This window comes from Desmodus rotundus, chromosome 12, assembly GCF_022682495.2.
Source record: "Desmodus rotundus isolate HL8 chromosome 12, HLdesRot8A.1, whole genome shotgun sequence".
Lineage (NCBI taxonomy): Eukaryota > Metazoa > Chordata > Mammalia > Chiroptera > Phyllostomidae > Desmodus > Desmodus rotundus.
The window spans coordinates 8,408,608-8,431,826 of NC_071398.1; the positions used below are offsets into that span (position 1 = coordinate 8,408,608).

General features: G+C 47.3%; 1 protein-coding gene across 2 annotated transcripts in view; it reads right to left on the reverse strand.

Annotated features, from left to right (window-relative positions):
* Positions 1-18,568: 18,568 nt before the first annotated feature.
* CNGB1 (cyclic nucleotide gated channel subunit beta 1) overlaps positions 18,569-23,219 on the reverse strand; it is a 65,605-nt gene continuing 60,954 nt past the window's right edge. For both annotated transcript variants that reach the window (XM_053915629.2, XM_045188360.2), the window contains exon 33: positions 18,569-20,889. In XM_053915629.2, the coding sequence (XP_053771604.1) occupies positions 20,638-20,889 (252 nt within the window). In that variant the 3' untranslated portion in view covers positions 18,569-20,637. The remainder of the gene's footprint in view (positions 20,890-23,219) is intronic.

Consider the following 23,219-nt stretch of genomic DNA (forward strand, 5'->3'; position numbering starts at 1 on the left):
CCAGGGCCTTTGCACAGGCTGTTCCCTCAGTCCGGTGTTCCCTCTACAGACGCCCACACGGCTCCCTCCCTGCCGGCCTGCACACCTGCTCACATGTCTTTTCCTCATGGAAGCTCATTTACGGAAAATGACAACCCATTCCTCACCGTCCACCTTCCACCTCTGCCCCCTGATGCCCACACCCTGCTCTTGTTTTTCCCTCTTCCTTCACAGCACTTAACACCTCCCAGACGGGCTTCTTTGTGGCGTCTGCTGTTCATTACCTGCCTCCCCTGCACGTGAAGGGGGGGTGGGGCACATAAGCCGTAGTGTGCCTGCTCTGTGTGCTGGTTTGTCTCAGGCCGCCCTACAGATCCTGGCAAGTGTTAAGGGTTCAGGAAAGATTCATGAAACGAAGGGGAGGCCCGGTGAGGCATGGAATTTCTGTGGAAAAAAAGAGGAGGAAGAAAACAGAGGAAATGTTTTGGACTTTCCTGCTGCTAGGGAGATGAGATGGGGGGAGAGTGGGAGGAGGGGTGGAGACAGGCACCCTCCCCATAGCTGCTTGTAAACTTATGCCCACCCCCACCTCCACCCCCAACAGGAGAGGAGGTCCTTGACCTCTAGGGACTGGTAGCCAGGTCCTCAGCTGCCCTCAGAACACCTTTGGGCTCCTGGCCTGAGGCAGGAAGGAGCAGCCAGAGCTGAAGGTTGCGTCTTTCCCTACCTGTGACTTCTCAGCGGCCTCCCACCTGGATGCAGGCCTTCCAGACACTCAGCTTCCTAAATAAAAACCTCAACCCCTAAATAAGAATGGTAGAGTGTGACCCTAATAGAAGTGGGCTCCCTGAAGACGTGAATGCAGTGTCCTGCTGGGAAACTCGCCACCCAGGCCGAGAGGGTGGCCCCGCGCTGCCCCAGCGGTGCCAGTTCCCTCCTCAAAGTGTCGGGCCGACTCTTCCGTCAATCTGGTCACAGAGGCCTGTCCCCTCTCCTCCCTCCCTCTCCACCTGGGTGTCGATGGGAAAAGCGGATTAGAAAGGTCACTGCCTCCGCTGGTTCAGAGCCGCAGTCCCATCCACATCCATTCCATTGCCACAGGTCCAATTTCCTTCCCCAAACACACTCTCCGGGTGTGGGTTTTCAGAAACTTCCTCCTTAAATGAATTTTATGATCTGGAGTACGACCTGGGGCAACTTTTTTATGAGCGAGACAAAGAAATGCCCAATAAAAAGGAGTTCGTCTCCCCTTGTGATTCCCAATAGTCTGTGTCGAACATACCCAGGGTCACCCTATTTTCTGTGACAAAAAAGCAGGCCAGGCAAGATCTGTAAGGAAATCTGCAGATGCCCTGGGATGTCAGAGAGAAGATCGAGGCTTCTCTTCCTTCACCTTATCGTTCAAGTATATACTTATAGATGCCAGAACAGTCCTTTGGAAAGAAATAGTATTAAAATACTCCAAAAAATTATTGTTGGAGCCTCCTTGTTGTTAATTAAAATAATCCAGAGGCCGAAGTTTTATCAAATTATCGCTTTCTATCTAATGCCTTGAAATTACCGTACGTTTTGGGGAGCCTGCTAAATCAAGAAGCTTGTTTTGTCCACACAGGCGTTCAACTGTTGTTATGATGCCCCCGGAAGTCAGAGGGGTCCTGGCATCGATGTCATCGGGCCACTGTTTTCCTTAGTACAAAGCTGGAAGTAACAAGGGCTGACTCACTGACCGCAGAAGGACCACCCAGAGAGCTGACGTCAGGGACCTGTGTGAAGACGCCGGTAGGAATCTCTGTTTCAGGTCTGTGTGTGGGCCACCGACACACCTCTCTTAGGAGACAGCAGCCCCAAGAAGGCCCCCCGTCTGAGGACATCGTACTTGGGATAGCTTCAGGCAGCCTTGAAGGAAAATGGCGAAGGTCTAGACAGACATTTTCAAGGTCAAACCTATTCTGTTAGGGAAAAAAATTCCAAAGACGTTAGATTCCTTGGAGGCAGCAACCTGAAATGTGTTTTGTTTTCAAGGGAGAAACTATTCACGTAAAATCAAGCTTTGGGAGGGAATTTCTACCGTGATTTAAAGTTTGTCTCGTTTTCCCCCTCCACAAAAGAGTAATCCTATAATCCTAAAAACATCGCCCCTTCAATGTCGTGATAAGAAAGCCACTTTTTAAGGGTGTTTTGACAGGCAGAAAACAATAGTACGGAGTGATCAGGGATTAGCAGAGGGATTAGCCACAGGCTTCGGAGATTTATACCTGCAGCCTGAAATCAGCCCCGTGATTGGAGATGAAAACCCCATTAACCAGTCCAAGGCAGCTACCACGGCAGCTTCTTGATAATTGGCGGTCTCAGTCAAAAGGGTCAGGGGTAGGTAAATAAGCGCAGCAGTGAAACCCAGTTTTCACGCCTCAATTTATTCCCCACTGACCAGCTTAATTGAGATAAATTACCGTGGAGATAATGACAACGCAAATTTGGACCCACCAGGTCAATGGAGATAAACTTCCTCCAGCGTCCATCGTGAAGGCATGTCCTTTGTCATTACTGCTGGGCTAATTTTCAGGCACTCAGTCAAGTGCCCAGGGAGTGCACGGTGGCACTTCTCCAAGGATCTGAAAGTCAGTATAGATGTTCCAGCTGCAGAGTTAGTGCCCTTTGTTTCACGAAGGGAAGGGTGGAAACACAGCTGCTGGACCAGAAGACGCTGAGCGGAGGGGGTTGGGATGAGACAGTATTACAGTTCACAGGGCTGTCCGTGGGTCACCCCTGTTGGCAGTGGAGAATTCCTTTAAAGGGGGAAACTTTATGAAGGGAGAGATGAACTGTTTTCTCTTTCGCTTAATGGTGAAAATGGCTAAGTGAAACAAACTGAAAATACCTGGGTGTACCTGAGACACGTGACTCCTTGAAGAATGAATCATTCATTGTTCTGGACACCAAGCAAGACAGTTTCGACCTAGAACCTCCTGTGTTTTGGTTGAAGGGAAGTGCCTGTGCTGTTTCTTTCATATTCTTTTCTCCCCTCCATTTTCTTGGTTCTCTCCAGAATTCTTTTGGGTCTGTTTCCACAGCTCTTGATTGGATGCTACCTTGCTTTTCTCTTCTATTTTTTAACCTCTCTCGTTTTGTTCTAGCTCCTGAGAAATTTCCTCAGCTTGATCTTCCAAACTACTTATTGATTTTGCCCCCTCGCGTGGTATTTTAATTTCCCAGAGATGTTTCTTTTCTTTTTTTCTTTTTTTTTTTAACCATTCATTTATCAACAGCATTTCAAGAGCAGGGTTGCATTTCATCTCTCTGGGACTATTAATTACAGGGTTTGGTTTTGTCCTCTCTCTCGTTTGCTCCCTGGACTGTCTGTTTCCTCCCTCTTTTATCCTGTATGTTTTTTTTTAAAAATTATTCAATTTATGTAACAAAAACAAAAATAATTCACTCCCTTCTCCCACCCCTCACTTAGCGTAATGTCCTTGAGGTGCATCCATGTTGCGGTCCAACCATGACTGTGATTTTATTTCATTTCCCTGATGATTAATGAAGTTCTTCATTTTAGCATATGGCTATAGGCCAGTTTTCCTGCATGTTTTGCTTCATTATCTTTTTATTACTTTAGAGACTTCTTGTTAGAGTACTCTTGACTTTCTGTTCATATTTAAGGATGGGAGCACTACAAAGTCAGCACCCTGCAGGGTGACGGAGAGGGGCCAAGACCTTTACCGGAAGGCCTCCTTTGTCAGTTTTACTAGGTCTTTTCTCATAAGCTGGTCAATTCCCCCAGAAATGAAGAGTCCCATCTCCTGCTTAGGTTGGGGATCTTCCTGGCCGCCAATATTCTGAAACCTCAGAGAGGGAAGGAGGCTGGAGGTGTCGTTGCTCAGGGTCAGAATTTCACACTCTGGGTTGGGTTCATTGCCTCACCGGCCCGCTTCTCTAAGTCCAGATTCCTTGATATTTTCTGCCTGCTGTTGTTTCCCCTCCCGTTATCCTCATTCTTGCAGGCTTTTGCTTCTTAAATTCTATGCAGTCATTTCCAATGGGTTCAGGAACGAGGGAAAATAAACCCATGGGCTCCGGCCTCTGTGCGTAACTAGGAGTGGTACGCACTCATATTTTACTTCCAGAGGCTTCAGGCAATGACTCCCACTGGGGGAGAGAGAAGAAACCTATGTGGTGAAAATATTTCTGCATTAGACCTGCAGTGGTGGAATATCAAGTTTAAGTGGACTGTGGAAAGGTATATATATTCCTAGAGCAATGTAAACAGTTTTGTAGAATATTACTCTGCAGGAAACAGCTAGAAAATTTTCTGTCTAGAACAAAAACTAGCATAGAAGTAGAAATTTTCTTTGGATAGAAAAACTATACAAAGAACTATAATAAGAGACCCAATAGATAAATTGAAATAATATACTCAAAATGTCCAAATAACCTAAAAGAGGGAAAGGAAGGGCAAAACAGAAAAAAGTGTAGGAGACAAACAGAAAACAAATAATAAAATGATTGACTTAAATTGTAAAATATTAATAATCACTAATAATAATTAATAATAATTAATATTAATAAGCATAGGTAATCTAAACACACCAACTAAAAGACAAAATTTATTAAATTGGAGTTTTAAAAAAGACCCAACTATATGATACCTGTAAGGAACTCACTTTACCTATAATGATATAGTTATATTAAAAGCATAACGATGGAAAACTATGTACTATGCAAATGAAGGGCTGATGCCTAAATTAATATTAGACGAAATAAATTGCAGAGCAAGGAAATTACCAGGGAGAAAAAGGGACTTTACATAATAATAAGAGGGTCGATTCACCATAGGATATAACAATGCTATATGGATATGCACCTAACAATACAGCGTAAAAATACATGCAGCAAACACTGAGATATTTGTAACAAAAAGAAAAAAGAAATGGACAAATCTGTATTATACTTGGAGACTTCAACATGTCTTTCTCAGGAACTGACAGACAAGCAGGCAGAAAAAGATACAGAATTAAACATCTCCATCAACTCACCAAATCCAATTGACAGTTATGGAATACTTCATCCAATAAAAGCAGATACATTTTTTAAAATTTTTTATCCTTACCCAAGGACATTTTTTGTTGTTGTTGCTTTTAGAGAGAGAGGAAGAAAGAGAAACATCGAGATGACAGAGAAGCACCGATTGGCTGCCTCCTGTACGTACCCTGACTCGGGATCATATGTGTTCGGACTGGGGGTCACATGCACCCATGCCCAGACTGGGGATCTGACCTGCAACCTGGGTATGTGCTCGGACCAGGAATCGAACCTGCAACTTTTCAGCTGCGGGCCATCCAGGCCAGGGCTCCGAATACATATTCTTTCCAAAGTACACATAGAACAGTCAACAAGATAGACCATATCCTGGGCCGTAAAACAAACTGCAACAAATTTTTAAAAATTTAAATCACACAAAATATGTTCTCTGACCATAAAGAAATTAAGCTAGAAATCAATTTTTAAAAATGGACTAAACAGTCCTATAACTACTATAAGAAATTGAATTCACTGTCAAATCCCTTTGATAAAGAAAATCCCAGGCCCAGATGGTTTCACGGAGGAATTTTATCAAATATTTGGAGAAGTTATAATACCAGTTCCTCACAGTCTCTTCCAGTAAATAGACAAGAGACACCTCCCAACTCCCGGTATGAGGCCGGTACTACCAACAGCTATGAATTCCACACGTTGACATTAATACTGCCGGTCGCTGACTACGTCCCACAAAATCCATCAGCAAAAGCTACATCGAGGCCTTAGTTTAAAGGTAGAGCAATACAGGCCACTCTCCCTGCGTGCTGTGTGACTCTCTAAGGATCTCCAGGAGGAAGGGCACATTCTCCTGGTTGTTGCCAACCTCCCCCGGAAACGGAGAGAACCAGAAGATCAAGCATCACCATCTCTAAGATGCCAGCCCTCCCTCCTTCGGAAAGCCTTGTTCTGGCAGCCCTGACATCAGCCTGGCCTTCTGAGTCTCCTCTCTCTGTTCTCACTTCCCGGAGTCTCCTAGGACCCTCCCATACTCCTTCCCTCTCCCTTTTCCTGATACTTAGTAAGCAGGGAAATTTGGCTTCTTTCAGTCCTCAGAGCCTCCTGGCACAACCCAAAGGCCCATCACTAGAGTCTCCCCAGGGCGAAGATCACTTTGCCCCCTCGGTGAAGCCTGCTTCTCCCCCGAATCCACAGGCAGCTGAAGCCAGTTGTAGGTTTTTGTTTTGTGTTGTTTTTGCTTTTTGTTTCATTTGTTTTTATTTTTTCCCTTCCCGTCACACTTCCATAGTAGAAAGGTACGCAACGTGTAAGTTCCCTGTGCCACTCACCGAAAAACAAAACGCATACCATGCCAGCCAGCTTTGTCTGCCTCTGGAGTTCGGTTCCAGGTGTATAATTAAATGCCATTTATGTTCTATTGTTCATGAATTCACAAGCATGCCTCTTTTAAAAAAATATCCTCCCCTCCTTTAATGAGCTTAAATGAAAAGGCATAATTGAATTCTCCGAACAAATTTAATTCCGGGTGTATCAAGACAGACAAATGCAGCGAAAATAGTCTACGATGTATTCTTTGGTTTTATGACAAAAGGAAGTAAACAAAAGACATTTTTCCTTTGCACTCTGAGAGTCCTAAAATAACATACACCACAGAGGTGGACCACATCCACCTCTCTATTTCAGGAAAGCCTTAAACAGTTTCTATTCCGGGGAAGTTGGAGTTAGAGTTCCTTAGAGCTGGCTGCCCACCGCTTTGCACCGTGGCGGGAGGCAACAATGTTGTAAAAGGCCCGACCCCAAAGAGGGAAGACAAAGCCTTCCAGAAATATCTATGCTACAACCACTTATTTTCTACACACCCAAAAAAGATAGTTTACTAACGTATATTCTCTGCTTATTTTTCTTCGTTTCCACTTCCACATTTAAGAAAAAGCTACACTCCTGCCCTCCCCCACCCTGTGCTATCCCTCTCTGCCACCCTCCCCCAAATCTGGTTAGAGCCGTTCCAGTGGCCTGAATGACTTCAGTTGGGAGTAAAAAACGGTACTAGTTAGAGATACTAACTATAGCCGCTTTCAGAAACCCCACTGGGGGGTCCTCCATTCCTATTGAGCTGCTACGACCCGGGATGAGGTTGTCTGCGCATTGGCCTTAGAAACTTCCCTCGCCAGCTCTCCCCCCACACCCCTGGAGACAGTCACCATGGGCGTGGGGGAGGGGTGCAACTGTGCAGGAAACTAAAAACTCTGAACTCGGTTTCGTTTCAAAACGCATTACCTATAAAAAAGCATAGGTTTAATCTTTTAAGATTAAAAGAAGAGTGGCAGATGAACATCTCTTTTTTTTTAGGGTGATTTTTACTAGATTACTGTCTATTACTGTGCAAAAAAAAAAATACTACGTAACTTAGCTGCTTAAAACAGAATAGACATATATTATCTCACAATTTCTGAAGGTCAGGAATCTGGGAGTGGCTTAGCTGGATGGTTCTGGCTCTGGGTCCTCACGAGTTGGCAAGATGTCACCTGGGGCTGAGGCACCTGCAGCCTTGACGGGAGCTGAGGTCACCCTTCTAAGGAGACTCGCTCACATGGCTGTGAGCTGGAGGCCTCAGTTTCTCATGAAAGCTAACTTCCCCCAGGGGAGGACCCGCCTCAGCGGGGGTGCATAAGCTGCGCTGGCCAGGTGGAGGTCTCTCAACCCCTCTCAAGGAAATTATATAAATGCAGAGTAAAGTTTAGAAAAGTCAAACTGGGCATTCAAATGAAATGAACTTACATTTGTTTTCACTCATCACCTCTATCCCCTCTAGTTCTATCTCCATGAAACTTTAGATCATAAATTTGCTGGTCTCACCCATCGAATGGGGTTGATCAGGGCAAACGACAGGCCTGGACGTTCTCAAGGAAACACGGCAGGTAGACCCAGCAGCTGGCACTTTCCCAGCGGACACTCGTGACAGTGTTCCCCGTGGTATGGAGGGGCAGGAGGGCAGAAGGGCGCTGTGTGGCCAAAACAACCTTTTCCTACAGGCAGGAGGTTTCCAAGCTCCGGGAGCAGGAGGACTGGCCTGGGATGCGTGTAGAGCATCAAAGAGTGAGGACGAGCTTCCAGGTGCAAATCCGGGCAGGTGGGCTTACAGTGGCTGTGCCTGGGAGCTCCATCGTTCCTTAGATGGTGGCTCCTTCCCATCCTTCAGGTCTTAGCTCTAGTGTCTGTCACCTTGCCCGAGAGGCCTCCCTTAACTTCTCCACGAAAACTGAGAACTGACTTAATACATGCAGCAATGAAGAAATGGGCAGAGCATGGGGAGGTGGGCTGGAGACCCCATGAGTAGGGTTGAGGGGGGCGTTCCTCTATTGGAAGATTTGATCTACTTCAACTTGGAATGCCATTAAATTACACTTCAAAAATAATTTCAAGCATGCTACCCAAGTAATATGTGCATTTAATTAAAACTTAATTTGTTTAATGCTTGTAAGTAATTCAAGCACTGGAATTGTAACAGCCCTCTAAGGAGGTTGGTTACAGTCCCAATCACTGTTTTGCAAGGAGAAGCCAGTTGCCTCCACTCCTGGAATCCTCTCCCACCTGCCCTGCACCAACACCCGGCCCCAGCCCTGCTCTGTGACAGCAGCCCCCAACCCTAGCCTTCCTTGTCCCTGAGCCCCCGCCAGAGTTACCAGGCTGCTATTTCGGAAAAGCCACCTGTCCGCACCATTCTCTGAGCTATTGTACAATACTGCTTCTCCAGCTGTCCCAGGGCTTTCAGGATACAGGGCAAATTCCTAAGGTGACACCTCAGACGAGATCTTCACAGTCCATTCCCTCCTCCCAGATGGCCAGCCGCCCCGCTGCCCAGTGCTCTCTGGGTGTCAGCCACAACCAGCTGCCCCCCCATCATGCCCTTCCCTTCTCTGCCTGGGAGGTCCTTCCTCCCATTTTTCAGCCTACAGACCCCAGGTGCCCTCCAGCCTCTAATGTGATCCCACCGAACCCTGTAAATGCCTTGTGCAGCTGCTTTCAAATTCCTCTAAGGGACTAGCTTGTCCTGTGTTGCAGCATCTTTGATTCAGGGTGTGATTTTTTTTTTTGCATTTTTATATTCCCTAAAAGAATTTGAGTTCCTAAGGCCCTTGCTTCTTTTGTTTGTTTTTATTTTATTCCCAGTGCCTAGCACTGTGCAAAGCAAAAAGTGTGTATTTAATAATGGCTTCTTGGATAGGTGGGTGGATGGATGGATGGATGGTACCCTGCAGCTGCCAGAGAGCTGTTTCTACAAAGCAAAACTGACTGCATCACTGTGAGCTGTATTCCTTCCTGGGCTCCTTCTCCGATGATGAGGTTGGACTGGGAGCTATTAAGACGAAAGAGGAAGAGGAGGAGGAGGGTGGGGAGGGGAGGGGAGGGGGAGTAGGGGAGTTCTCTGGAACTCTAACAAATTACTTAATCTCACTGAGTTTGTTTCCTCATTGGTAACACACACGTGCTGCTCGGATGAGCTTTGAAGGGATCTTTCAGTTCCTAAATTCCAGCCCCTGGGCTCCAGAACACCTGTTTGCCTGAGCCTCTGGCAGCTATAACCCGAGTCTTAGCGCCACCTAGTGGTAAACTGTCACTGCAGCGGTGGGGAGAAAGGCCGCGAGTGGGGCTGGTAAACCTGAGAAAGAGACCCCAAGCTTGAACGTGTTAGGAGGCAACAGAAATTAGGTCGAACGCAAAGTTAAACCAAGAAGCCTAACATCAGTGACCTTGAGTCCTTTTTCCTTGTGATGAAATAACTAGTGAGCCCCAGATGCCTGGACACGGAAAGGCAGCAACCATTCTGTGTACTATGGTCCTCTTCCCTGACCAATTTTCTGCTGTCATCCCGATTGAATCTTGGCACAGAAATCTAATAATCCAATAAAACCACAGGTTAACTATTTAATTCAGAATACATGTGCCTTTTTCAAATTTTTTTAACATTCATCAGAGTGTGGTAAAAAATGTTAAAAATCTGTGTATGGCCAATTAAGATTATGGAAAATACTAAGGACGATTCTGATAGAAGCAGCAATACAGTCACAGAACACTCGTGTGTAAGCAACTTCCATGAAAACTTACTGACCTAAACATTGTATTCCCCTGATACTTGGTTTCTAAGTTACCCTGAGGCCACCTTCTGGGCAAGGCAAACATTCCAAAGAATGGGTACTAAATAGTCTTAGCAAATAAGGCATTTGAGCGGAGAAAGGAGGCAAATCAGCCCTACACTTGCACCACCTCCAAAGGGAGATCCCATTGCAGAGCTGAACTACATCAGCAAATCGTGGTAACCGGCATCCGGAGAGCACATGACTGTGTAAACCTGTTCCTCTCCATCAGACCTCCTGGGGGCCTGGTAGGACCCCCGTCACTAGGTATTGACTGATGCCTTAGGTATGCAGCCACCATTACTGCATGACCCCGGACACACAGAGAATGTAACATTGAAACTGGACCATTTCGTTGCGGTGACCACATCTTCCAAACCCCAAATAAGGCCACTGGCAGGGACAAGAATTGCGCATGGAGACCAAGGGGAAACCGAGACGGCCAATAGGCATCGCCTCCAGATTATCTCTTTCTTGGGAAATGTATCATCCAGGCCTGTGCGCAAGCAGGAGAAACTACAGAAGGAAAGACAGGTCAGCCTTTCTGTGACTGGACTCAGCGTCCAGTGGGCAGGTTTCAGATTTGAAGGAAGCGGATGAGTCTCTGGGCACCGGCGGTTCAGGCATCATTAACCACATAAAAGAATGTAGCCATTTATGATTGATGGGCTTATGAGGCAGGTCCGGGCCTGATTTTTATATTCTACCTACCATTAAATATTAATAAAAGCTTCAACCTGTAAGCTTTCTAGACGCACCTCCTTTATCCCCAACACAGTTACACAAAGGAGGATGTGCTCCATCTGGGTCAGCTCTATTTTATCTGACAAATTCAAAAAGAGTTTCAAAGGCACAGAGTTGAAAAACCAACTTTTTAAATTAAATTTATTGAGGTGACATGGGCCAATACGATTATGTAGGGTTCAAGTGTACATTTCTATGACACATGATCTGTATATTGGACTGTGTGCCCACCACTCAAGTCAAATCACCTTCCATCACCATATATTTGGCTCCCTTTTTTTTTATTTACAAACTTTAAATAAATTAGAATTTAAAATTCTAATCATGCTTATATAGGTAAGCAGAGAATGTAGGGAGACAGTCCATTAGCCCAGTGCAAAGTCATCAGCTCCATAATAAAATCCAAACAAGGAACACCATTAATTAATTTCAGTGCAATTATTTTCATGGTGATTTACAATATATTAGGTTATCATGAAAAATTACCTTCTGAATCGGCACCCATTGACATGTAAATGTGTTCTTATTCTCCAGACTCCCCCCACCCTTTTTTTTTTTTTTTTGTCCTGAAATTCCACTTGGAAATTCTGTGTCTCCATAGATGTCACCGGCATTCCCTCTGTTTTGTTGATAAGCGCGCTCTGCTTCGAGGTTCTCATGAGTTATTTTTCCTGTAATGAATACTCAGCCAATGAAGCCTGTCTTTTCAGCTTGCCGGATGTAAGTGTCCCTTGATTAATGGACCTGTCAACTCGATGAGCTGATATCACACAACAAAGGCTCAGCTAAAAAATGTCACTTCTTATCCCGATTGTCCAAGCACCTCTGTTATGCGCTCCGTGGACGCCTACTCGATGTACCTAGGGTTTCATTTTGGGTTAGGTTAACAGTAAGAAGAGTTACATTAAAGCACATCATTGAATTAGTTAATTCAATAGGAATCATTTCTTTTGTTCAAGTAATGTGCTTCATAGGTGGAATTTTTCCCCCTGTGTTTTTACTCTGTCAGCTGAACTGCTTCCCAACCATTGAAATCAATGAACAGATCAATATAAACAACATTAATTTTTTCTAGGTTCTTCCTGGAGATAGAAGCCTTGCAAGAATGGAGTTGTTTGAGAGGGGGACAAAAATAAAACCCTTAAATGAAAATATTTTGTTTTAATGAGTCAAAGATGGAGGGTCAGTTCAAAGTTCAGGCCGCATGCTTAATAGTCAATTTTGTGTGTGTATTTTTATGCTGTCAAATTCCATGTTTGTGGAAGAATTCAAACGCTCAGATTATAAATGCGCAGAATCATGAGCTGCTCCAAGCTTCCAGATAGACAATATTCTTGAAAAATGAGATGGCCATTTGGGTAAATTTCAAGGGGATTATGAAGACTAGTGGTCCCAAAGCTATCATAAGATAGCAGACTGTCTCCCCAAAAAGTATTGCACAATGTAAGTAAGAGAAAGCACCAAATACTATGCAGGGGCCCAAACAGAAGCAAAAACTACTTCTTTCAATGCCTGGGGGGATATATATAAATACACACACACACATATATATCCTGAAAAGAAATACAGATTAGATTATAAGTACATGCATACATAATTTCCATAATGTAAACATCTAAAATGTTATAAAATAGTAAGAAAGGGGATGTAAGCCCACAGCCAAGAGAGCTAGACACAGCATCCAACGGGAGGGAGGCGAGGGGCATTTCCAGGGCTGGCAGAGGCTGATGGAGCAGGGAAATCTAAGTCACACACGTACCAAGTGTGGGCAACAGCAAGACTAAAGGTCAAAACCCCAATAAAGAAGCAATGACAACGTAGGGGACATTGCGGATATCATTCACAACCTTTCTAGCGGCCTTGAGAGCAGCAGTTTTGTGCTAAGTAGAAGCCGTAAAACACTCCAACGGATGCATTATAAGAAAGTTGATTGACGATACCGCACATGCGCAGCTTCCTAACCCACGGAATATGAAGAGATTTCATCAGGCTCTCGGCAGCGACCAAAGTCTACGATGAAACAGAACATTAAAAAGGAAGGCACGAAGTCTCAGTAGCTGACCACTTCCTTCTTTTGTTTTGTTCTGAAAGAGTAACTGTCTTTTCTGGGAGATATCCTGCGATCATCCAAAGGGACTGCTAGGTAGGACAGTTCCAAGCCCCGAGCACAGGTGGCTCTGAGGCCCTCTGAGCCATTCTGATCCCAAGTACCGTTCTCCATTCCAGTCCGCTGTTCTCAGGAGCACTGCTCACACCGGGAAGAGTCACCCCGGGTCACAACAGACAATTCAAATCGGAATCTCACAAAGTTTCTACCCTCCTTTTCCAGTCTTCAAAACCTTCTTCTCCGTACTCATCCTGCAATAATACTTCTCAGAAGCAATTTTAAAAAGGATCTACCTGCATCCCCAATTCTACCCTTTCAAGTAAACTTAGGTTAGGACAGAATGCAAAGTATTGTGTCTAGGGACCACCTTTTGTGGCTCCTACTCCTTCCTGGCAGCTTCTTTCCTGGTGGGTGCAAGTCATTACAAATTGGCTGAAGACTCATACAATGTGTGGTATTATCCTCCACGGAATTGAGGTCGATCTGATTTTAAAACTGTTTAGTTATGTTCATGGCTGATATGTGGACATTTTCAGCATGACCAGAATTATTCTTTTGATCCTGTGTTGAAACACTTCTTTTTTCCCCTTTCTTAGGGAGCAGAGCACTTTGGGTTTCAGAAACCTGGAAATATGGAAGGTGGGCTTCACCAGTGGTCCGTGTGCACATTTGCCTAGAGACTGTCTATGGGGAACACAAAGTCCCCGGATTTCTCAGGATTCCAGGGAAAAGCGCCAGCCTCCTGGGACTCGGCAGGCACTGGGACAATTAGATCTGTAGCCATTTGTCTAGTTAATTGCTCTCCCCTGAAAGGGTGATAAAGTAACTCTGATCTCAGGGAGAGGCCAAACGGCTACAGCTGGCCCCGGTCTGTAGGTGATGATGCCCCAAGGTCCTGGCAGACTCCAGCACTATCTCCATCGGTACTCACCTCAAAAGGGGTGAAGTCCCAGAACTTGGAGACCCTACGAGGAAGTGACAGTGGAGACACTAAGGATGTCTAGCTCCAGGAGAGATTATTTACCTACCAAAGGGTGGGAGGCAGGTTTCAGGCCCATTAGGTTTCCATGGAGAGTCCTTCAGGAAGGGAGGGGCACAGCTCCCTCCTTCCTCTTGGTAAGCAGACAAACTATTTTCCTTATTCCTCCTCTGTGGACCATTTGGCTGCTTGCTAGGGCGATTGATCCTTGGCCCAGGGTAAGGCCTCGAGGATGTGCCAGTGGGTTGATGTATTTATTATTTACATTAAGGGAATTAATAAGAAATCTGTCTCTGATGCAGAAAACCTTGTGTGTGCATTCAGGATAAGTTAATAATGATGAATATTTATAACCAAACATTGACAAACAGACTGGGGCGTGTCCTTTCTCTCCTCCTGCACCAATCGTGATCAGCTCTGGCGAAGTAGGGAGTGAAGCATCCAATCAAAAACGTTTCCAGGCTGGGAAGGGCTGGAATGCCTCAGGGCCAAGGTCAGCAATGAGGCTGCCAACCCAGCCAGGAGAGGTGCCGATAAAAATACAAGACACCCAGTTTAATGTGAATTTTGCATAAATAGCAAATAATTTTGAGCATAAATATATCCCAAGTAGTAAACAGGGCATACTGATGCTTCAGAAGAAAATCCCCCCACTCAGTTTATCTGAAATTGCAGCCTCCTGTGTTTTTATTTGCTAAACCCAGCACTCTGGTGTGGTGACCAGTGAAGACCCTATGGAGATGACACCTAGTGGCTGTTGAAAGAACAAAATAAAAAGGGCACTCAGACCTCCCTTCCCTTCATTTCTGAAGGATGTTGGAGGAGATTGTACTCGGGATACTGAATCCAGGAAATACTGACCTCCACAGTTTCTGTGTCATGGACTGAATGTTCCCCCACACACACACACCCACCTCTCAGATTCATGGGTTAAAGCCTAATATAACTCCCACCGAGGCTGTATTTGGAGACGAGTCCTCTAAGGAACTAACTAAGGTTAAATGAGGTCATATGGGTGGGGCCCGGATCCAACATGATTAGTGACCTTATAGGAAGACCAGACAGCCCTAGCACCAGAGGTCTCATAAGGAGAGAAGGCAGCCAGTGTCTGGTCAAGAAGAGTCCTCACCAGAAACTGACTCTGTGATCTTGGACTTTATAGCCCCCAGAACTGTGAGAATATAAATTCCTGCTGTTTTCAGGCCCCTGGCCTGTAGTGTTTTGTTACAGCAGCCCTAGTAGACAGACTAAGACAATATGGTTACAATTCACTTCTCAAGCATCCATTGAATCTTTTTACAACAACTGTTAAGCTGGAATTGTTTTATTCCTTCCAGCTAAAAGATGGAACTCCTGAGGCCCAGAAAGCAACTAGAACAGTGCTTGGAACATAGAAAGATTTTTTTTTAATATTTGCCAAATGAATAAAAGTTACCCAGCTGAGGTTGCGCTGCAGGGCTGTGGCAGAGTGGCTTCTGGGGTCATCTCCCGGGTGTTTCTGTCGCTGGCCAAGGTGCTGATTCCCAAAGATTAAATCCCCTTGCCCGGCTGGGTTTGGATTTCCTCATCTCTAATTTGGGTCTCATAATTCCCTTTCTGATCATCCCACAGCAGCGTGCTGGGTGAGGCAAGCTGAGTGGGAAAGTTCTCTGAAAGCCATAAAGACAATTACCTGTGTTCTTAGCATTTAATTGTAAAAGACAGCGAGCGGTGGGAGGCAGATCAGTAAAGGGTCATCAGTGAGGGGTCTGTCCCAGGAGCTTGGTTGCCGCGTCCCTTTTAGGGACAGCGGGGGAAAGCTGGGGGAGAGCCTGTGGGAAAGGAGCCTCGATGCCCATGTTCTCCTTGTGTGTTTCCACAAGGAAGTATTTGAATTTGATCTTGGCCAAAACAGCCTCCCCCCTCCCCTATTCCCTTCACCCAGAATCTCCTCCTGGTGTTTGAATTAAGAAGCAGCAAGTGCCTGTGCTAGACCAAAAATCACACCCAGCCTGAGTGGCCTAGATCGTGAATTTTAAATCACCAGGAAACTTCCAGAGTGCCTTCATCTGCATCGGTACTGTCTCTACCGCCGTGGGCAACAGAACCCAACTCTGGCCGGCTTTAGCCGAAGGCAGATTTTTTCAAAACACACAAGGTAGCACAGGGAATTAGAGAAAGCACAGGACCGGAGCAAAGGACAGGAACACAGGGGGTAACGAGAATCTGAGCACCAGGAACAAATGGTCCGTGTGGTGAAGATGCTGAGTCATGACGCATCTGCTCCTGCTTTTTCCCTTTCCTCTCATCCCGTTGCTCTGCGACCGGGAGGTTTTCACCTGCAGGAAACCGAGGTCGTGACTAAGAATGGCTGAACTAATAAAGGTATTTATTTCACTGTCTTACCGAGATAAGTGGTTTGGGGGGTCGGCATGGCAGCTAGCACATGTCACAGTCTGCGTCTCCAATTCTTTGGCTGTTTGGTCACAAGAAGGCTGCAGCAGCTCCAAATTCATTCTCCCACCAGTATTGCAAGCAGGGAAAAAGACAGACAGCAGAAATAGGGGTATTTCCTTTTTACTAAAGAGGCCTCCTCCCGTTCATCCCTGTATAATTCATTGGTTGGAACTGGGTCCAAGAGCCACCCCTAGCCACGAGGAAGGCTGCGGAAGTGAACATAGGGCAGAGGGACCAGAAGAGCAGTGACTGGCTTACCCCAGGGCCTCACTTTCAGGGCTGGGCATGTCGCTGCCCCAAATCAAGTTTCCGTTAGCAAGGAAGACAGGGTAGGGGCTCTTGGCATTCAATACCCAGCAAAGAGACTAACTGATGGGAGACCCACTGAAAGAGAGCCCATGGGCCTGGCCAGAGTCACCATGTTTGAGTCACGATACGTGATTGGAAGGTGACGTGTCAGAAGGAAGCAGGGCCCTTGCTGGAAGACTGGGGGCGGAATCTGATTGCGAGCAACTCTGCTCCACCTCCCTCTCCCATTGGCCTTTTCAGGTAGCGGGTGGTATTCCAGGATAGGCCGTATGACTCACGGGGCCCAGTGCAAATAAAAATGCAGGACTCAGCTTTTCAAAAATTATGAAGAATTTAAAGACAATGGCAGCAGAGCATTCAACAAGCTTGGGGCCCTTTGGAGAATGGCGCCTTGTGTGACTGCGCAAGTCACACGGCCGTGAAGCCTGCCCTGGCCTGGCCCAGAGCACAATGACCGTCCCCAGAAGCGTTGGTAAAGGTGTTTTAGGGTCTGTTTCCGCATGAAATTGGATTAAAATACATTCATGGATAGTGGAGAAAGCTGTGATTTGCTATAATTAACATATGTCCAGGCCTTCGTACCAAAGAAAGAGGCGGTCACCCCCTTTCTGTGCGTACAACCCAGGGCGGAGGCAGAATTCAGAGAAGACAAGTTCTCCAGGATTTCCACTCCACCCCAGCTGTAGCAGAGGAAGGGGGTGGAAGTCGGCTTTCATCCGCATGCCCGTTCAAGCTGGTGATGCCTGCCAGTCTATATCTGCTCGCCACAGGGGCCCTCTGCAGTGCCACATATTATCTCCCTCTTAGAGATGTGGTCGTTGGGGCGCAGAGAGGTCCGTGGTCCCCCATGGGACATGGGCAAGCTGGGCCTGGAAGCCAGGCAGTCCGAACCCAGAGCCCATGTTTGTCAGGCTCTGCACCGTTGAGTAAATCTAAGGGGGTTGGGGAAATTATAAACAATCGGCTTGGTGAGCCCAGATATAAAGGGGCTGCTTTTTTTAGGGGGGGGTGGTCTTAGAATCCTAGGGCCCAGGGAGCTTTGATAAGGGATGCCACGGGGGGATCGCTCAGGCACAGGAACACAGGCAGGGTGATAACCCCAACGCTGTCAAAGGGAGACAAGCCCGGGAGCCCGAGCCAGGAAATACACGCGGTTTTTCCCACAAAAGTGTCTGTCATACACGGTCAGTTTCTGAAACGAAGCCATGAGCCAGGAACATTTGTCCAAATACTTTTAATTAAAATGCATTGTAATAGGGATGAAAGCCAGAGTGTAAAAGGCAGTCTTCACGTTTACTAAGAAAACACGAGAATATTCCAGGTTTAGCTGAATACATTTTGATAATGAAATTTGAAATAGCTTCTTGGTTTTAATTTTACTTCAGATGTTTACGTAGTTTAAATAAAATTGCTTGCTATTCATTTTCTACCCAAGTGCAGGAAATGCTGAGACGTTTTAAATCAGTACAGATTCACTACACATATATAATGGCCCCTGTTCAGCTGCAGAATTACAGTATCTCTGAGTAGTACCCTTTATACCTTGGCATTCAACCCATTCAATTCTATTTGGAGCAAAATGCCAGCCTCAAATTCGATGTATCTGATGTCCAAGGTCTGTGAAACTGTCGAGTTTAGTGAGATAGCTCAGCAAAATTAAGCCACTGTTAATCTCATCTCCAAATCAATTTTCTTTCCAGGACAATCCTTGGGAACCTCAAAAATCCCATGCTTTATATAATAAGCAGTATACATTCAAGGGTTGGTATCTAAAAGAATAAGTACATTTGTATAAAACATTTTCTTATAAAATAGGATCTCACAGGGAGGGTGCCCGCTTTTGAAACATTTAGCCAGCGGTTGAAGGGCAATGCGTTTGCCTTATTGATACATCTGAAATACTTGCTACAGCTGAAAGCTTTCTCTGTGCTGGGGCCTTAGACCACGTCGTGCAGATACGAGAATGATTGACAGGGATGGCAGAGCAAAAAAAAAAAAAAAGGAGCCCAAGCCTCCAGCCCTCTAGTTAACAACAGCGTTTCCCGGTGAAATTACACCTGTGTGTGATCTGTTATTGCAGCGTCTGTTTAACAGAGTCAGATTGGAAATAGTGCGGATGCGCGTCAATGGCAGACCATGAAATGTTACGTTACTTCCAGGCAGCGGACTGGAGTGCAGCTATGAAACAATAAGCACGCTCTGCGTGTACGGAAAGGGAAGACACTCCCAGATAAATCAAGTGAAAAATAACAGCGGCTCTAGTGCGTTACCATTTGCCGGGGGCAGGGAGGTCGGCAAGGAAGCGAACAAGAATGAATTTACACCTTTCCTCGTGAGAGCTTCAAGTACCTCTGAAAGGATACGGAAGGAACTCATAATAATAGTGGTGGCTTCCGGGAAGGAGATGGAGGAGGCTGGGCGCCAGGGGTCAGAGGGAGAATTTTTTACTGGGTGTCCTTTCATACCCATGTAAATATGTGACTACCTAGTAAAACAAATTAGCAAAAGCTTTTTTAAAGGGTGAAATAACGTCGCTCCTCCTTATACTCAACGTGATGACCACGCCGGTCCTGTGACATGTCACCAACCAGGTAAATCTGGCACCTGGAGGTGCTTAGACTCTCCCCCCACCCAAACAAGTTTAATTTTTCCACAGGGGAAATGAAAGTTCAGCTTTTAGATTGGCGGGAACATGTAGACATTTGCAAGCCTTCACAGGCCCTGTGAGCAATTCACCATGTTCAGTAATTTTATATAAAATGGGCACTACCTACCGGAAATCAGGCCCTTTGTCTTCATGGTGGCTGGTGGGGACAAAGGGCCCAAAACTAGTTTGTGTTTTTCAGTCACCACTCCCCCAAGAGCCACTCGGTTTGCAAATCAAATCCTCTCGATAAACACCCATTGTCCTTGCCCGGTGGCTCAGTTGGCTGGAGTGTCATCCTTACACCACAATGTTGCGAGTTTAAACCCCGGGTCAGGGCACGTACCCAGGTTCCATCCCTGGTTGGGGCGCGTGCAGAAGGCAACCAATCGATGTCTCTCTCTAACATCGATGTTTCTCTCTCTCCCTTCCTCTTTCTTTAAAATCAATAAACATATCTTCGGTGGAGGATTTTTTAAAAATCCATTGACTGAATCACTGCCCTCCCCCTTTTTGGAATCAGAAAAGCAGCGTGTGGGATTCTGGAGAAACTTCGGGAAATTCAGTGGTTTCAGTTGGGAGATTCCATCTTCTAGGGTGCATCAGAGCTGACACCATCACCTCCACAGCAAGTGTGTCAAAAGCGAGGGGTAGATTGATCCCTGCTGAGGAGAGGGGGGTGACTGGCAGCGGGGGTGCTCAGAAACGCTCACAGACCTGGCCAACGGGCCCATTTCTATTTTACCTGCTCTGAGATAATGGCACCGCTGAGGAAGGTAAGTGCTCAGCGCCCTAACCAGCATCGTGCTGCCAACGTGACTGCCAGCAAAGACAGCACCCAACATGGGCTCAGAGGACCCTGGTTCCCAGCGGGCCCAAAGGACAGTATGACGGCTGCCTTTCTGCTGGATGCTTCCTGTCCTTGAAATATGGAGACAGATTCCTCAAGGGAAGCCCCAAACACTCAAAACCCTTGAAGTCTCCAACAAAGCGTCCCATGGCGTTAGAGCCTTATCGATTCCCTGTCTCTGAACTTTCAAACTGGAAAAAACCTCTTGTTCTTAAAAATAATAGTCAAGGGAAGTAGGATTCTCAGGTGAGGGCGGGAACTTAGGGACACTGGGAAACATGCTGATTTCAAGACCAGCCCCAGGAGAGGCTGATGTTGGGGCAGGAAGGGTGGCTGGCAGCTAGCTGAGAGCCACTGAGGCTACCACTGGGGACCAGCATCTTGGCTGCTGGGCGTGCCAGGGGAGCAGGGGTAGTGGGCACCTCACTCTGCCTCCTTTTTCCCTTCTTCTGGGATCTCCACCGACAGGATCTGTTCACCAGTGTCCGGGCCGGGGCTTATGCAGATCCGCACCGATTGTTCCTCAGGACCAGCTGCCCCCTTCTCGGCACCCCCTGGGGAGGCAGGTGGCTGAGAGCCTGGAGCAGGGGGTTCTGGGGCTGGGGGTTCTGGGGGCGCAGGCTGGTCAGGGACGGTGGAGCCCGCCTCTCCTGCAGCGTCTTCTGAGCTCTTGGCCTGGAATCCCAAAAGAGTGACTGGTGAGGTGGAGCACATCCAAGGGCTCTTAGATACCTCCCTGCTCCCCTTGTCGGACCCCCTTGGAAGAGGCTGGTGGAGGCTCAGGGTGCAATCAAACAGTGGGAGGACTGGGCGGAGCCACATCAGGGTTACTGGAACAGACAATACATTATGGGGGATGCACGTTTAGGGATTCCAAGTCCTGGGTGGATTTAGTGGAAGGCCCCAGGGGGATATTTTAGGTCTCTGTTGTATTGCAGGGCTGAGCCCCTCCCCCAAGCTATGAAAGCAGGAGAGGCCATGACCTTGAGGGAGCATCTCCTTGCCAAGCTGAGCTGGCCTCCCTGCCCACCCGGTTCTCAGGGCTGCCTGCTCCTGGTTGAGTGAGAAGAACTCTAAGAAAACAAGGAAAAGACCAATGAGGGCAGAAGCAGATGTGGCCTGATCCCCTTTCTGGAAGGTCTCAAAGGTTGAGCTGCCCAGGGGCCACTGGCATTGGGCTGGGCTGAGCACCCCCCCCCCCCCAGTTTGGGGACTTGATGGGTACCTGCAGCCTCCAGCCTGTGGGCTCCCCATGGATGCTGGCCATGGTCTGTGTATCAGTGGGGGATTGGTTGAACACCCATGCTTTAGTGGGTACCCATGGCCCCTCCTGCCCTGTCCGACCCCATCTCTGCACGGAAGGACAGTGGGGACAGTGCAGCCCCCAGACCAGGAGGCCCGGGGGGTCCACAGATGTCCAAGACCCACTTGAAACGGTGGTGGTAAGTTCAAGTGAGGGCAGTTGGCGTGCTTGTGAGAAACAGAGACCCCTGAAGTTTGCTCAAGTCCTAAAGTGTTGAAGGAAAGGGAATGGGGGTGGGGGACAAGATGCTCCTAGAACCCAAGGCGTCTTGGGGAACCCCCACACCCTCTGTCCCAGTGTTTCTGAACATTTTTCGTACCTGTTCCACCCTCCCCTGTCCACTCTAAACTCTGACAACGTCCCAAGGCAGGATGGTTGGGTGTCCTGAGGCAGTGGGTGTGCCCACTGTGGGACCGCCTGAAGCATCCTGCTCTAAAGGGAACCAGAAGAGTCACAGAAAGCTTGGTCAAGGGCTTCACCACGGTCAGACTGCTTTTATGAAAGGCAGTCTGGGCACCCTGCTTCACCTCTGACACCCTATATGGCAACCACGAGGCATCGGGGTCTCAGGAGTCTTGAGGAACTAGCTACCCAGGTCACAGAGCAGGCAGTGCCAGAGCCGGGACTTGGACTGTGCCTTTGGATGGCCACCCGAGAGCTTCTCACGCTCTGCCATTCTGTCGTGGTCCCCAATCGCAGGGGAAGTGCCTTTTACTGGTGCCTTCGTGCAGATTGAACTCACGTCTCCCAGCTGCCCCGGTGAAGAGCCAACATCAGGAGCCCCTTTCAGGTAAAGCCTGTCACTGTACTGAGAACACTCTCGAAGCCCATGTCGACTCGGCCACCCTGAAGACCCCAATTGCCAGCCTGACGCCCCCCTGGACAGTCTGTGAGCCAGACCGGCACATCTGTCCTTGGTCTTCGGCCATTGGTGATTGTGTCTGGAGAACTGGAACCCCAGTGGCTTTGAGATCACTCCTCAGTCCCCCACTGTCACATGGCTTCCGATGGGGTCCCTGGACTCTGACGCCAGCCCGGACTGAACCCGAGTTCACTGGGCACCTCTGAATCATCTTGTGTAGACTGCTGTCCCCTCCTGCCACTAAGCTCCTGCCTAATCCCACCCCCCCTTCCCAGGAGCCTCCCTGAAGGACAGTGATGAACAGCCATTAATTAATGCAATCATTCTAATTGGGATTCCTGGCATTAGTCACAGAAAAAGTCCCAGAACTAATTTCAAAATTCCCTTTAGATTTATGGGGGTAGGGCAGTCGGCACCATGCCTGTCACCTTTTCAAACCTTTTAAATTGTCACAGACACAAAATTAACTATGAGAACATCACTTTCGCCCGGGGAGGGAGGGGCATTCCCTGCCCACACCAAGACTTCCCTTTGGGAACCCGCCCCATCCTCTGAACATAGCCAGGAGCATGTGAGCCAGGCCTCTCCACAGCACCCATTAAATGGCTTAGGAATGGACATGTGACCCAAGCTGTCCAATGACAGTGAGCCCTGAGACTTTTGCTGGAACTACTGGGAGAGAGGTACTCTTTCTGTTGGACTTGCTAAACCAGGAGGGCGTAATCCAAGAGCTCGTGGGGGCCAGCCTGGGAGTGGAGCCCTCCCCGAGGGAAGCAGAGATGATAGACCAGCACACCTCGTCCTATTCTCACCATTTGAGCCTTGGGATCCAGCCTTGCC